Source organism: Lissotriton helveticus, chromosome 3_1, assembly GCF_964261635.1.
Source record: "Lissotriton helveticus chromosome 3_1, aLisHel1.1, whole genome shotgun sequence".
NCBI lineage: Eukaryota > Metazoa > Chordata > Amphibia > Caudata > Salamandridae > Lissotriton > Lissotriton helveticus.
The window spans coordinates 3229274-3246781 of record NC_136061.1 but is presented as its reverse complement, the minus strand read 5'-3'; the positions used below and the strand labels follow the sequence as shown (position 1 = coordinate 3246781).

Sequence of the window (17508 nt, the reverse complement as noted above, 5' to 3'; positions counted from 1 at the left end):
AGCCTTGAGGAACTCTACACAATCTATACAAACGATTATTCAAAGTGAAACCGAACAAATATCGGCTATCAGTATGATTAGGGATCAAAACAAAAGCGTTCTTCAAGTCTATCACAGAGAACGTGGTCCATGTGGGAGGAACCAAAGTGAGTAGTGTTGTTATATCTGAGACCACAGAATATTGTGGTACTACAATCTTATTCACTTCCCGCAAATCTATGATAAATCAATAGATCCTAGTATCAGTATCTTTTTTCAAAATGGGAAGAATAGGACTATTGCAAACATTATAAGGGACTTCTTCTACAACCCCAACCTCAATCAAGTCTCGAATAATGTGTGTTAGTGCTTCTTCACCTTCTCGTGAGATTTTATATTGCGATACCCTGGGTAACAAGGCACCCTCCTTGACACTAGTACACACTGCTGGAATAACCATCTGTCCTACATCAGTATCTGAAGTGGCCCACGAAACACTCGGGAGTGAGGCTAATGAAACATCCTCTTTAACAAGACAAAATCTTTCAACCATAGGGTAATTCTCATTCAAAATACCACGCACCCCTTCGGAGCAACAACGTAGTGTAGCTCTGAAATGTTTTAACATGTCAAGACCCACAATATTATCTGGTGTATTCGGCGACACAAAAATGGACAAGGAGCAGTGAACTTATCAATGTAGAATGGAAGTGGTTGTGACAATGGGCTAAGGGAAAGTGTTCCATCGAACCCTATCGATGTAATGGTCGAGCCAGACAGGGGAGCCCTCGGAACCATTTGTTTAGATAAGGCCCTACGAGAAGCTCCTGTATCAACCAGAAACTGATCAGTAGAACCCAAAACATGTGCTGTAATATAGGGACTCCTCTGATCTACTGGAACTTCAACTGATTCCTTACCGCATCCTAGGCAATCCTATGCATAAGCCTCGGCCACGTTGATTTTGCTGTGCACGTAACACTGGACAGTCGGAAAGCCAATGTCCAAACTGTTTACAATACACACAATGGTCAACTGACAAATTAGGACGAGGAAAGATGGACCATAAGATCCACGTCTACCTCTATCGTTGCCTCTAGCAGGCGGGACATAAGTTGTGCCATCATAACCTTTGTTTTCAAATCTTTAGTCTTTTTATCCTCATTACCTTTCGCCTCTAATTCCTGTCGCTCATAGTACTTAGCCATAGTTAAAAGAGAAGCTGGAGACAAAGTAGTCCATGAACTTTCACTAGCTTTTAGACGCCTAGCTATTTCCGGTCATAGGTTTGTAACGTATTTATCGACAAACAGATGCCTACCCGTGTCATCTGTTAATGATTGACCACTAAAATCGTGGAAAGCTTCCTCAAAACGTGTAAAGAAATCTGAAACTGATTCATCTGTTTTCTGTTTACACGAGGCTAACATGGTCCAATCTATCTTTTTAGGGGGGATAACCAATTTTTAATTTAGTCAAAATAGCCACTGGGAGATCTAGAATCAATTTACACGGATTACGTGCAGGTTCCCTATCCCTATCCCCCTGTTCTATATAGTTCCAGATTGCCCCTAAATTTACCTGAACGTCAATTTTACGAATAGTTCTCCACATATCAGGGGGTAATATTAATCCGAAAAACAAATCAATATCAGGCTATGTCATAATACAAGAACTAATAGCACCCTCTACTTCTCCGTAAAAATCTGCTGGATTTTTCCGCAGATCAGCCAACGCTTTTTAAAGAGCCATGACATCCGCTCTATTCCAAGGAGTGTAAACCCAATTATAAACAAAATAACCCTTTGCATCGACAGAATCTTTACTAGCATCTGTCCCTTCGCCTCTAGGAGGAATATACAAAGGTGCGGCTTCCGGCATGGGCTTTGCATGAACTATCAGGTTCTTATCTGATCCGAAGATAGAGGCTTCCACTGCTTTGTTTGGAGACGAAAGCGTAGCTGGATCTGCTGCCTTTTTTTCCTCCCGCAGTCGTTGCCTCATCACGTAGTTTAATCAGACGCCTGAAGAAATCCGCTGCCTGTGAGAGGACAAAAACACCATTACGCATATTCTTATAATCATCTGCTATATGTATGTATGTATGTATGTATGTACTATCTCTTCTATAGCGCACGGCTACCCGAAAGGGTGTCCCGGCGCTTTGGCAAAGAGACCTGAAACTGAAAAACACAACACAGCAGCTCACAGTGGTCCAAAGAATCATGCAGAAAAAAGCCAAGTCTTTAGCTCCCTTCTAAAGGAAAGGAGACTGTTGGCTTTCCGAAGGGTGACAGGGAGCTCATTCCAGCGGCATGCCGCCAAATACCGGAAGGACCGTCCTCCCAACCCGGGTCGTCTAATAGGCGGCACATCGGCCTAGGCCAACCCGGCCGACCGCAGCGTCCTCCGCGGCGCATAGAAAGCCATGCGCTTCCTGATGTAGTTCGGGCCAATTGAATGAAGGGCCTTAAACGCCAAAGTAAGAATCTTAAATGCGATTCTTTTAGCGATGGGCAGCCAATGCAGCCTTTTGAGCAAATCCGAGGCTCTTGCTCTCCGTGGAAGGCCAAAGATGGCTCTTGCCGCCGAGTTCTGCACTATTTGCAGCCTGGCAAGCAGATATTTAGGCAATCCTAAATATAGGGCAATGGCGTAGTCGAGTCGTGATCCAATTAACGCCTGAACAATGATTTTTTTGTACTGCAAAGATAGCAGCGGGAGAAATTTTCTAAGCATCCGCAGGATGCCAAAGCATTTCCCCGACAGCCCAATGATCTGAGGTCTGAAAGAAAGGCCGTCATCACACACTACACCAAGGTTCTTAGCTTGTGTCGACGCCTTCTCAGGAGGAAACATATCCTGGGGCCACCAAGATTTCCAACAAGGATCCGGTGCGCACCCAAAGAAAAGCAGCTCAGACTTATCTGAGTTGCATTTCAGGCTGTGCCGTTGAAACCAAGCAAAGAACGCACTCAGGCAGTCTTTGATCCTGGCACCATCAAAAGCCTCTCCCTTCCTGCAAGTAAACAGGAGCTGGGTGTCATCAGCGTAGGATATAATCTGGGCACCGAACGCCTCCGCTACCCCTGCCAGAGGGGCCATGTAGATATTAAAAAGGGTGGGGCTCAGAATAGACCCTTGGGGAACCCCCACCTCTAGCGGCGGCATTTCAGCGGAGAACGGGGGTGCCCAGATCACCTGTCGACGACCCGATAGAAAGGATTTAAACCAATCCAACACCGTCCCACGAAACCCGATCTCCCAGAGTCTTAAAAGGAGACCGTCATGTGGGACGGTGTCAAAGGCCGCGGACAGATCAAGCATGACTAAAATAGCCTTTCCCCCAAGATCAAGAGTTTCCCTGATAGCTTCGGTGACCTCCAGAAGAGCTGTCTCCGTGCTAAAATTAGCACGGAAGCCAGACTGCGAATCATGGAGGATGTTGTTGCTCTCGATGAAGTTGGTGATCGAGAGCTGCACATGTTTTTCAACCACCTTCGCCAGAGCAGGAAGCAGGGAGATCGGCCTATAATTAGCCTGCACCAGGGGATATAAGGTAGCGGCAGAATCAACGCGTGTTTCCATGCCTGAGGAACCGCTCCCGTACTCAGGGAGAGATTAAGCAGGGGGTTCAGTAAGGTGTTAATCGCTGAAACCACTTTACCCAGGCATTTCGCTGGACAAGGATCCAGAGGTGAGCCAGACTGAAGCCGGGACAGAAGATCATAAGAGGTGGCACAAGACATCGGCGGAAAGACCGATAGTATGGGCCCTTTCTCTTCCACTAATAAAGGTAAAGAGATCAGTTTATATGCCGGCACATTGGAATCTACAATGGGAAAAACTCCTGAATAGTCTTAATCTTGTGTGCGAAAAAATCTGCAAGTTGACTGATCCACACTTCTGTATGAGAGTGAGAAGGTGAACAAGCAGCAGGGGAAGCAAACTCCTTTACTATTCTGAAGAGTTCCCTACTCATATTATCCACTTCATCTATTCTGCGCTCAAGATATTCTTTTTTGCCTTCAGAAATGTGTTTGTGATAAAGCTTAATAGCATCACGATATTTTAATTTGTCCTCAAACTCATATTTGCGCCGCCACACTCTTTCGGCCTTTTTACACTCTTGGCGCATTTTCCGTAATGAAGGAGTGAACCAAGGGGCGGACACATGCCTATGAGCTGATTTGGCTGACCTGACTGGAGCTAACTCATCAAATCTAGCTTTCAACCATCCATGAACCAACTCTAAGTTGGATTCCAGGTCGTCTGTAAGCTCACAAGGATGAAGACGAAGGGCGTCTGACAACATTTCCGCCATAATTAGATGAAAAGATCTTGATTGTCGAATCGCACCCTTCTGTACTCTCTGGCCAATCATGGTCACATAAGGGATGCCAAAATTTATTATAAAATGATCCGACCATAGCACTGGACGTGGCAGAGACACGGCAATCTGCCTAGTAGAAAAACTTAGGTCAATTGTGTGGCCTTTATTATGGGTAGGACTGTCAATATAAGGAACAAGGCCAAGCAGCGCAGTAATATCCTGCAATTTAGACGCATCAGGATCCGCTATCATGTCCATATGAAGGTTTAAATCCCCCAACAAAATACAATGCGCCGATCGCATACAAGGTACAGAAAGTGCTGCCTGCAGGTCGTCAAAAAACGTACCAATGGGCCCGGGCGGTCTATAAACAAGGAGCCCAGTGCACGTCTGACGAGGCGAAAGGCCAAGTGTAAAGCCCAAGGCTTCACAGCCCGAGATGTTCTCAACAGGAAACAAAGTACACACTAGATCCTTATCCACAATAAGGGCCACTCCCCCTCCCCTACCCCCAACTCTATCCTTCCTTAAGATGGTGTAATTCGGGGGTAAGGCACTGGCCAAGTCAGGGCCTGAGCCTTCCCCGAGCCAAGTCTCTGTTAAAAACAGGCAAGAAATTTTAGAGTCAGAGAGTAGATTCCAGATGTCCGTTGAATGTCTGCCAAGGGATCTGGTGTTCAGGAGAGCACATTGACAGTACTGAGTAGGAGGTGGCAGCACCGTTACCAACGACACAACAGGCCGCCACCCACAAGTCGGACAGCCTTTCCTCAGGAGGCGTCCTCCCGGAAATACACATTGGCACAAAGGAGAATGGTCGCGCAGAGCAAGCAGCTCATCGGAGCTGTAAACAATCATAATGAGTCCAAACCAAAAGATAAAAACACGAACAGACCAGAATAAAAGAGCCAGAGTCCCACCTCATACACCTCCGAGACGCTGACGAGCGCAGACGAGCAGGACTCTGGCACGACTCAGGCGCAGGGAAGGCGCTTCCGCTGCGCGTCACCGCTGCACGCTACAAGCGAGCTTTAAATAGCGTGCTCTCCGCGTCCCAGATCACATGGACGCTCCAAAATGGCGCTGACACTCCCATTCCCAAAGCAAGATGTCACTCAGCACCCACAACCTCCCCGGAACCGGACCCGCCAACAGCGGTGGTTTTTCCAGGAAATTATGGTGCAAGGTAGGGGGCAGGAGCGGAGATAAGAACAAGGAATAAGTAGAAATGAAAATAAATAAAATCCAAAAAACGGGTATTTTAAAATATTGCAGTGGAATGCACTAAGAGCGCGCAAACCAGCGCGACCAGCAGCGAGGCGCCGAAGCAAATCTCGGCCACAGGATACCTTACCAGGCTGTCCCCTCGTAGTGCTCGCCCTAAATAGCGTGCTCTCCGCGTCCCAGATAACATGGACGCTCCAAAATGGCGCTCACACTCCCATTCCCAAAGCAAGATGTCACTCAGCACCCACAACCTCCCCGGAACCGGACCCGCCAACAGCGGTGGTTTTTCCAGGAAATTATGGTCCAAGGTAGGGGGCAGGAGCGGAGATAAGAACAAGGAATAAGTAGAAATGAAAATAAATAAAATCCAAAAAACGGGTATTTTAAAATATTGCAGTGGAATGCACTAAGAGCGCGCAAACCAGCGCGACCAGCAGCGAGGCGCAGAAGCAAATCTCAGCCACAGGATACCTTACCTATATCTTTAGGTTCTAAAACAATCGAATGTTTCCTAAACCGATCGACAACTTCTCCAGCAAAAATGTCCGTAAAATATAACTGCTCTTTTTCTGACCAAGCCTTCACACCCTCTAGAATATCAGGGGCGGAAGCAACATTAAGACTAGTTTTACGAGCAGTAGATCTTAGCTCAGCAGAACGAGAAGTAGAAAGCATGGAGCGAGTGTCTCGTGTTTTATCCCGATCTTCAGAGGATTTCCTGTCGGTCGCGGCAGGGGCCGAAGGCAAGGCATACGGTGGTGGAGAACGATCTAATAACGAAAAATCATCGAGTTGATTATTAAGGACAGGATAAAGAGGTTGTCTAACAGCGAATTGACCATTAATCTGCAAATTACGCTCCCTTTTCTCTTGTTCTTTTTGCTCCTTTATTTCCTTATCTTGTAGCTGTAAAGCTTTGACGTGAGCAGCCTTCCGTGGCTCCTTTTCAGCTAAGGCCTGCTCACGCTTCATTCGCTCACGTACCACTTTCTCCCATATTCGCACACAATCAAACATATCTTGTCTAGACTTTCGCTGAAACATGCAGTGCTCCACATACTGAATCTTTCGCAAATCAAATGACCCATTGGCCAGCGTAACTCAGGATCCTTTTTAGTGTATTTGTTCCATAGCGTACTATACATTATGGTAGGGAGACCATAGTTAACGAACATTTCCCTATTAGGAGTCCCCTCTGGGGGAGCCGGATGTGCTTCATCTAATCTTAAACTGGTACCACTACAAAAGCAACACATCCTTCTAAGTGCGCTGAAAACAGGCATGCCAAAAATACTGCAAAATATGCAATATTATAATCAAAGTAGCGCTTAAGGTATTTTACATATGTTGCGCTGTTCAAACAAATATGAAGACAGAGAAATATCTCCTCATTATCTGCCTATGTGAATTGCAATGCAGATATTCTCAAACAAAACATAGACCAAACGTTAGCTAAATCATACAAATACAAAAAGCCACAGTAAGGGGTCGATTCCGATCCGGTAAAATAATCCGGCGTACGAATCGTATCCGGAGCCGTTTCCGTACGACTCGTACAGACGCCGTACGACCGGACGATTCCGATCCCGATCGGCCGACCCGTACGCGATTCGTACGGTACACGTCGATTCGTACGGAAAAGCGCACGATCACTTACACACCGTACGGCGCGTACCCCCCATGATCGCAGGGGTACGCGGCGTACCCCTGTGGTCATGCGGGGTACGTGCCGTACACCCAGCGTACATGGGGTACGTGCCGTACACCCACTGTACATGGGGTACGGTGCGTACCCCATGTACGCTGGGTGTACGGTACGTACCCCGCATGACCAGAGGAGTACGCCGCGTACCCCTGCGATCATGGGGGGTATGTGCCGTACCCGGGGGGGCGTTCCGTACCTGTTTCTGCGTTTACGACTGTTTTCGGCTCCCGTAGGAAAAGGGTCGTACGGCGCGTACCCGACACGAATCGTACTTGCTGGGTCGTAAAAACGTGCCGCGATGTCGCGTACAGCGGGTTCCGAGTGAGATTCGTATGGAGATTTGAGTCGTACGGAGTCCTGTACGACTCGTACGGAGTTCGGCACCTAGTACGGATCGTACTTCATCGTACGTACGGGACGTCTACGGATACGTTTCGTACGGGGAAAAAACTCTCCGTACGACCATTCGGAGCGCATTTTACCGGATCAGAATCGACACCTAAGTGTCAGTAGACTATCCTACCAATCAAAAGCTTACCAATCCTCTTAGTGTCCAGATTCCAACTGCCAAGTTCTTCGAATCGACCAAACGGTCACTGCACGGAGAACCAATGAAAAAGATCACAGTCGAGGACCGGCGCCACCTGGATGGTCAGATCGGAAAGAAAGGAAAAACCACCGTAGATGCCAAGACTCGCGTCTCCTCCGGCAGGGATCACGTCCAAAGCGAGTTTCCAATCCTTCGTCTCGACCAGTCCTTCGTGCTGCGAGTTGTCGATGAGCCCAACGTTGGGCGCCAATTTGTGGTATCGGTTTCCAGTAGGCCTAGATACGCCGCTAATAACTCTCAATACCTTAGAATAGAAGTTGGCACGGAAACTGGAATAGAAAAGACAAGTTTATTAAGACCCCACGGGGTGGTGGTACATTCAAACAACACCCTTCAGCAATGCATGAAGTAGCACACCGAACGGAAGGCACATGGTCCTTCTTTTATACCCACGCAGGGGCTCGGAGAATAGACGGCACAGATACAGAACGATTTTCTTTCCATATAAAGGCATTTTCAGTGCACATTCAACAAGTGGGAGGAGTTAACGGTTTGTCCAGTTTGGAGTAAACATCTCTTGACAGTGAAATATCAGAAACAGATGTGGTCTGATCGCGCATGTGTGTATTTCAAACACAAGCTAAATAGAGCTTGTTACTAGACAGAATATGCAGGCAACTAGCAGAGAGGTAGGACAAAGCAGATGGCGAGCACGAGGTAATGTAAGGCATACAAAATGGAGGATAGAAATACAAAATGGCCTCCGAAAACGGGCAACATAACAATGAAAACTCGTTTAGCTTCAGCGAATGCAAACCTAATCGCTGTTAATTTATGACACAGGGACATGAGACAACATGGCTTTGTCCGTGTTGCTTGATTTAAGGGAGTGTATGAAAAGGGTACCTCTCTTTTTTCTCAGAGACCAGGGAAGACATAGTTTGGTCAGTGTTCTTTTCTATTAGGATCATGAGATAGAATAGTTTGGTGGGTGAATGAGTGCACAGTGCAGTGGGATAATGGACATGAACTAGTCGTAGCCCTGCTTATGATTGAGAATGGCCAGGTGAAGGCACATGGTTTATAAAAGTGTTCGAAGTAGTTACTGCCTTTCTCTCACATGGTCCACGAAGGCCATTGCTCAGTGAGGGAAAAACGGTGTGATTGGTGGGAGAGGGTTCTGTGTTGGCTACACGATCATACTGTTTGAACTCCCAGTTATTTGAACAGATCTTAACGAATAGCTTGTGATTTCAGAATCAATTATTCCTGTTTGCACAAGGTATCCCAATGTGACTTATAGAAACCTATGCGGGGACTAGAGATAGACACATCCTTCAGGGCAATGCTTTCCAAACTCTGACCTATATTATGTTTATTAACATCTGTTTATCACACACGGATGTTAATTTCAAGCAAATAATAATTGAAAACATAGATTATAATGATGCTAAACACCCAAAATTTAGAATAAAACATATCGAGAGGACATAATATCGAATGAAAAATATCGAGAGGACAGAATATAGAAGTGGCATAATATAGTTGGATATAAAATCGAAATATAGGTAAATAATATCGAATGTCATTATATCGAATGTCATTATATAGTATGGTATAATATAGAATATCATAATATAGAATGTTATATCATTTTTTTATTGTATTACATGTTAGTATATGTGTTAAAAGTATATCATTTTATTTGATATATATTACATTTTTTTTAAAATAATGAATTATATGTTAATTCATTTTTGCGTATATTAGTTCCGCAGCAGGTTGTGGGTATATAGGGGACTAGGGTGGGAAGTAATTTAATTTAAATTTAAAAAATATATAATGTGTTAATTTATAATTTATTGTTTAATAATTAATGTTAGAAATGGGATCCCTGGCTGGCCAGGGCTTGCGCCAAAGTCACTCAGAGACCACCATTCCCACGTCAGGTCAAGGGAGTTACACGCCAAGATAACCCTTGCTCGCCCCCTTGGTAACGTGACACGAGCAGTAAGGCTAAACTCGGAGGCAATGTGTGTTAAGTGTTTGCGCACGCACCCCCAGCAAAAACACCCAAGGCCCACCAAAAAGGAAACGCTACACAAGGTTATATGTAAAAATAGCTTTTGTATTGTACAAAACACATTAGATAATAAATACACACTTTACAAGGTGCCATAGGCACGGGCAGAATTTACAGGGGACAAGGTACATGGGACAGGGCCACGGACGCCACTGTCAAGAATAAACACGTTTAGAACTAGCACTTGGTAGAACATAGAATAATCACTTTAGCACAAAAATAGAAAATAGAGCACACAACCAGTAACTACTGGTAACCGGTAAGTACCACCTACGCAACCCTAACCACCTTAGGAGAATATTACGCAGGGAACCAGGACCTCACTAGTAACACCTGTACTAGGAGAAAACAACCACCTAAGTATCACCATACATTTAGGGGTATAGGCATAGGAACATTTTACACATGATGCATCCTAACATTCAGAGGTGTAGGGCAGGAAAACACATGATGCATAAACATACATTCAGCGGTATAAGAACAAGGTACATGATGCTTCAAAAACACATTCAGAGGTGCAGCAAAGAACAATTCTCAAAAATCATCATAAGGCCACAACCAGTGACTGTCCCAAATGTCAGGGGGCCTAAACGGAGGAGCTGCCCACTAAGTGCTGGGCAGCTGTGGAGGCACTGGGGCCAACGCTGGAGCCTCGTGGCCCTAAACAAATAGAATGTCCCCCTGAGCCTCTCTGGGCTCGAGCAAATGTGGCACCCAAGAGCCTCTCAGGGCTCGTCAACAATGTGCGCTTTTTGAGCCTCGCAGGCTTGTAAAACCATTATGGCCCTCGTTGGAGTCCCTCGTGGACTCGACATAAACAAAGTGAGCCAAGAGCCTCCCGTGGGCTCTAAATCACAAATGTGCCCCCTGAGCCCCCGTGGGCTCTAAGACCAAATGGGGCGCCTAGAGCCTCTCGGGCTCTGGCACAAAGATGCAGAGAAATCAGAGGAGTCCCACCCCCCTGGGGACTTGGAGAAAGAATGCCCCCGCTTTGCTGGATTCCCCCTCCTGGGGACTCAAAATGACAATGGCCCCCGGAGCCCCTGGGGGTTCCAACTCAAGGTGCGGCACTTCGGGGGAGCAGCCCTCTGCCACACAGTGCCGCCCTCAATGACCACAGAACTAGGGGAGCCTCTCAGGCTCTACGGCCAGGCCCGGAGCTCTCCACCCACCCGTCCACACTCACCGGGCTCTAAGGCGGAGGCTGCGACGTCGCGCTGGGTCTGGTCTCGTCTCCGGCTTGCCACTGGAACTCGGGGCGGCTTCCACGGTGCAGTCACTTCTCTCTGGAGCCTCCAAGGCTCCCTCGCACTCCTGCCTTTCAGCAAGTGGGCCGGAGCCCTCCCTCGTGAGAGCCCCGCTTGGTACACCCGTGGCAGGTTCCTTCTTGCTCCACGGCGGAGGGGCGGGACTTCCGCCTTCCGCCTCCAGCCCTTCCGGGTCACCGCGGGCAGCGCGGCGGCCCTCCCCCAGCACTCACCGGTGGCGCTTTGGTCAAATGAGGGCTGGGCACCCTCCAGGCCGCAATCTATCAGGGCAATGCCGGGTGGGCACCGGCTTTAGCAAGTGAAGGGCTCCCATGCGCTAGAGGAGAAGTAATGTGCTCCCAGGCGCTAAGAGCACAAACAAAGGTCCAAGTAAGAATAAAGCACTCCCAGCGCTAGACAGAAATCAAGCGCTTCCAGGCTCTAGGGTCCCAAACATCCAGGGACCAGCACAAAGTCCTTCAGGAGGTGGGGGGGGCAAGGCTAGGCCCTTCATAGCCAGCTCACAGGGTCCTCCTAGCCAGTGGCGGTCCTCCTGGCGCCCAGCAGCAGCAGCCCCCCTTTAGATAGGACCCAGGAAAATACAATTTTCATGGGGTCACAGCCCCTCTTTTATACACCTTTTCCCTTTGTCTCAGGGTGCAGGGTGGGGGCAAACCAGTCGCAGCTGGTTTTGGAGCACTGAGATGTGCCCAGCCACCCTTCCTATTCACTGGTCAGGCTAGGGTCATCAGTCGCACCACAGGGGGCGGAACCAGCATTGTGTGGGGAAAGCCCAGCCCTATTCAGGTCCCATGGTGCACCACTCCCTCACATCACACATGCTAATCTCAACACTCACCACCGGGGCAGACCCATCCAGACTCCTGGAGCCAGGCTCACCAGCCAGCTCCAGCCAATCACACGCCAGCACACTCACTGCACACGCACACCCATGTCTGGAAGTGGCACTTTCACACTAGACACATTCCCGCCGCACATATCATTGCGCAGCATTCAATCTCATGAGTTTGCACATACCAAACTCGGGCATGCACAACCCACGCATCAGGAACTACCAGGGACACATACATTCCCCATACATTCCTATGGGAGGGTAGGCCTATCTCACCACACGCACTCAGAGTGCGCACGCACTTTCCACTGGGACACAGTGAAAGTGCGCAGGAACCAAAAATCACCATCCACAGGTCACATACAAAAAACAAAAAGTTCAGGGGTGAACCTGCCAGAAGGGCCAAGTCCAACAATTAATATTGGTAATTAATTTTTGCGTATATTAGTTTCGTAGAGGGTTGTGAGTTTATAGGGGCAAAGGGTCGGAAGTAATTTAATTAAAATTAATTTTTAAAATACATTAATAATTTTCTGGTTAATAATTAATATTGGTAATTAATTTTTGCGTATATTAGTTCTGTAGCGGGTTGTGGGTTTATAGGGGATTAGACTGGGAAGCAATTTAATTTAAATTTTTAAAAAAGTATTAATTAATAATTTTATGGTTAATAATTAATATTGCTAATTACGTTAATGAATTTATTATTCAATATTTAAAAGGTTATTCATAAAAGTGTTTTATTAATTGATAAATATGCAAATTGTGTAAATTCTTATTAATTAGTAATTAATTGAATATTACTAATTGTTAATTAATGTATTAATATGTTAATTATGTTATTTTTTTCAGGAGTGTGTTGAGTGTTTATAGGGGAGTATGGTGTTTATTAAAATATGTAAAAATATATTTGTATTAATATTTATATAATACTTAATCAACGTTATTTTATACTGTTAATTGTGTTAATTAATTTATCTATCATTGTTTTTATATTTATGTTAATTGTGATTAGCTAATTAATGAAATGTTAATTAATTATGTTAATTCATTATTATTTTAGATTATTGGAGGTAACGGTTATGATAGGAAATAGTGGGAAGTAAATTTAATGTAAATAATAATTTTTTTTTAAATTAATTTTAATTAAATTTAAGGATTGCGTCTACTAAATTACTCCTCTACGCTATCCAACACTATCCCTACTGTTGCACTCTCTGGATTGGGAATGGTCATTTTTACCCCTACGCTATCCAACACTTTCCCTACTTTTGCTCTCACTGGAGTGGTAATAGTAATTTTTATTCTCTCGCTATCCAGCGCTTACCCTACTGTTACACTCACTGGAGTTGGAATGGTAATTTTTACCTACCCGCTATCCAACACTTTCCCTACTGTTGCACTCACTGGAGTGGGAATAGTAATTTTTACCCCTACGCTATCAACGTTTTCCCTACCGTTGCACTCACTGGAGTGGGAATAGTAATTTTTACCCTCTCGCTAACCAACAAATTCTCAACTTTTGCACTTGTTGGAGTATGAATACTAATTTTATTCTCTTAGTTATGTAATGTTTTTAATTTTGTTATATTTAATGATTTTAATAAATGTAATAATTAATTAACGTAAAAAGACTTGCTTTAATTATGTAAATTATTATATATTAGTTATTGTTATATTTATATAATAGGTTTATTTATATATATATCTAAAAATATATTTTTAATTATGTTTTAAATATTTTATAATTAGGATTAATAATTTTTTAAATAATATTATTAAGTAAATATATATGTTAAAAAGTATGTTTTTTTACATTACATTTGTTTTTACATTTTAAGCTTTTTAAAATTATTTTAACTATGTTTTATTTAATTGTGTTTATTATTTTATTACTTTTATATTATTTTGAATACTTTTAAAAAATTCGATATTTTAGTTAACTATATTTTAACTATCGATATTTTGTACTCAATATTTTAGTACTTACCTGTTTGTAGATAGAGATTCTATATTCGGTCCCTCGATATTTTTGAATCGATATTCTGGACAGTTGATATTCTGACCCTTGATATTTAGTCACGGAACCGTGCCTTGAATTCCTACTTTCAGGAGGCCTTCGGTTCCACATAGTTAATATTTTGTAACAACTTGCTTTCTTCCTTTAGGCATCTTCCTTTCTAAATGCCTAAGACCTAGTTTCCACATTCCTTATGGAAATTTCTGTCAATAGGTTCCAACTTGTTTTAATGTCTTCTTTTCACATTTCAGATCTAAAGGATCTTGACCTGTACGGCGACGGATGGATCAAGACTTATCTAATGGTGGACACCTCCAGGAACATCAAACTCCAGTTCCGAGTCCATGGGCTTCCATTCCTGTATGAAGAGTTCCATAAATGTGCGGGTAACAAGGCTATCCCTGAACATATTGATCATATTGGAGGGAATAAACAAACAGTGCTCACCCTTACATTTGGGGCACATTTCAGAGCCTTCCCTCTGCACATCTTCATCGCGCGAGCGATCGGCGTCCGCAAAGCCATTGAGAAACTACTTCTAAGAAGCCCAGAGACAAAAATCGTCCTCAAAACTGAGAATACTGCTGCTAACACAGTTTATTTTGAATGTCTGAGTGACTTCCATGGCTACATTCAGTACAAAATCTTGAACAACCTGTTGCAGGATTTGAACATTGCAACTGTGGACGCGTGGGACATGACTATAGCCGCCGCTTCAAATAATGTACATCCTCCGCCGATTGTCATCCAAAATGAAGTCAACCAATTCCTTGCATACATCTGTTGAAACACAGACAGAAGACTGGGGGCTACACACGTTTACACTGTGCCTAGACCACTTTGTAATTTACATAATACAAGGATGAAGGACTAGCACACCAAGAAAACCAGGAGATCAAAAACATTGGTTCATTGGGTACATTTTTTATATTTATTGTAGATTTTTGGGTGAAGACTTTTGGTCCATTACAGAGTCCGCATGTCACTGTCCTATGGATAACCATCATGAAGTAGAGTTTTATGGCGATTCCCTTTTGAACCTACTTTGGTTCTCTCTTGATTTCATGTTTTAGACGTTATTAGCCTGCCGCTGCGTTGCAAAGTTACACATTGTACATTTGCTTTTGCAACCATATTCTAGGAGTACGCTGTACATGTTGCTTTATATTCATTAGCTTGTCTTTGGATTTAGTCTGCACATTTAGTACATGTTTAGACAGAATACATGATCTGAGAATGTACTGTTTCATTGTTCATTCAGCAACAAGCTTCTAACATCTAGACACATTGGGCCCGATTCACAGAACTAACTTAAGACATAATCCTAAACTTACTACCATTTTGGTATTCACAGAAGGCACTTACTCATTTCAGTATTCACAGAAGTTAGGAGTCCTAACTTTAGGACTCCTAAATGCCTTCTGTGAATACCGAAAGTCTTAAAATTGTGGTTTTTCTCAGTTTGGTAGTAGTAAAGTTAGAAAAATCCGAATTTTAATACTTTCGGTATTCACAGAAGGCATTTAGGAGTCCTAAAGTTAGGACTCCTAACTTCTGTTAATACCGAAATGAGTAAGTACCTTCTATGAATACCAAAATGGTAGTAAGTTTAGGATGTTGTCTTAAGTTAGTTCTGTGAATCGGGTCCAACATCCTCTCCGGGCAGCATTTTCTAACATGGTTGTTTTTAATACATAAAACTGGAATCGTGCCCTTGATGGGCAGAGAGGTGCATTCAAGTGGTGGAGACTGTCCTGGGACAATCACGGATTCAAACAATCAGCTCTGCGCGAACTGCCTTCCTTTGCCAACCTACAGCTGGCTGAGGGCCTAACTATAGCATTGATGTATGTGGTGCAATGCTCTCAGGGATCATGGAAATAGCATTTTCACTGACACTAAGGTCACAGAGAATGGTTAGATATACATAAGGGGATAGTTCCACAATGGTTAGAATATGTATTGTTTTTACTATGATCATAATGCTGGTTATAATATTCTTTATCATTTGCCCGATTTTGATAGCACATATGCTTCATGCAAGATTATGATAGTTTTCAATAAATGTATTGTAAACTCTCTTCGTGTCATTCTTGTGTCTAACGTGGGCATGCATGAGTCAACAGCGAAAGAGGAATGGCCTGTTTCCATGACTCCCTGGGGAATCTGAGGGGGATATTCACAAGGACGCAACTCCGATTTATCCCCACCCTAGCGCAACACACGGGGAGATAGAATTAACACCCCATTCACAAGCTGGTGCAAACTACAAACATTACCCGTATTCCTGCGATAACTGCCCCAAAATGTATCTCGATGGTGGACACCACCAACTAACCCTAATGAGATGCAGAGTAGGCGTTCCCGTGCAAAAACACACAAAAAACCACAACACCACTTTCACAATGAACTGCCAGATCTGCAAAGTGAAACAAAAACATGCGATAAGCCGCGGTAGCAGCAGGGAATTAACACCTGCCTACTGCTGGTGCTAAGCAGGACGACTACCCGCAGCATGAAAGGAGCCCAGCCAAGAGCCACACCGGAAGACCCACAGATGCCATGGAGGCAATGATCATGCAACGCGGATATCCATGAGGGCCACAACACCCCCGGCAACCACCCCAGACCCCTCCCACGGCCCTCCCCCCCTGTCATACAAATACTGTGCACACCACAAGAGCCACAACAAACGTACGATGACGCACAGTGCCAAAATAAATACACACATGTGTGACCAGAAGAACGAGAAACAGTGATAATTCTTGGTGCATAACAGATGATTATTGCAAATTGGACAAACATATACCACTCTTTGAGTGATGCTGTCCCAGATATTGTTACAGAAATACCATGGGAATTGGTATGTGACTTTTGATATTGTTAATGTTTTTCTTTTTGATACCAATAGCCCCTGAGTGCCAAGAATAGTTTAGTTTAGTTTTCTCATGAGGTGGTAAATAAATGACAGAGGTAGAATTTGCTTGAATTAGTTAGACAGAATTGTGGAGTATTTAAATAAAAAAACGCAAAGTTTTGCTGGAGGTCAGGAGTGGTTAAAACTGTTTTTCGTCTGAGACATGAAGAGTTCTGGGACTGTGTGACATGTATTTCTTAAAGAAAAAATAAATAAAGGTGCATGCAGAGTCTTGGACAGGGAAAGTGTGGTTGAATTTAGACGTTAGTTGCTGAGTATGTTGTGTTCGTTGAATTTTGTGTATTCCTCTTGAGAAAGAACGTTTTACATTTCTGGGCTGTGAGCATTTCGATAGAAAAGGATTTGCAAAGTTGGGAAAAATACTGCATGTGGGTTGATTTGTAGTTGGCTTGCCCTGACCTTGGTGCGATAAGATGGCATTCCACAGAAGAGGCTTTGTAAAAGAGGGGCTAGCTAGAGCAAGGAGCAGAGATGTCTCTGTATGTTATGTTTGGCAAGGGGCCAGTTTTTGTCCGCGGAGATTTTGTAAAGGGAGAGCTGCGTCTGTGAGGGATGCAGTGAGTAAAGGAGACT

General features: G+C 44.3%; 1 protein-coding gene across 1 annotated transcript in view; it reads left to right on the top strand.

The window, feature by feature from the left end:
- LOC144825363 (NXPE family member 2-like) overlaps positions 1-14823 on the top strand; it is a 255453-nt gene extending 240630 nt beyond the window's left edge. The window contains exon 5 of the mRNA XM_078684149.1: positions 14249-14823. Within this exon, the coding sequence (XP_078540275.1) occupies positions 14249-14784 (536 nt within the window). The 3' untranslated portion in view covers positions 14785-14823. The remainder of the gene's footprint in view (positions 1-14248) is intronic.
- Positions 14824-17508: the final 2685 nt, after the last annotated feature.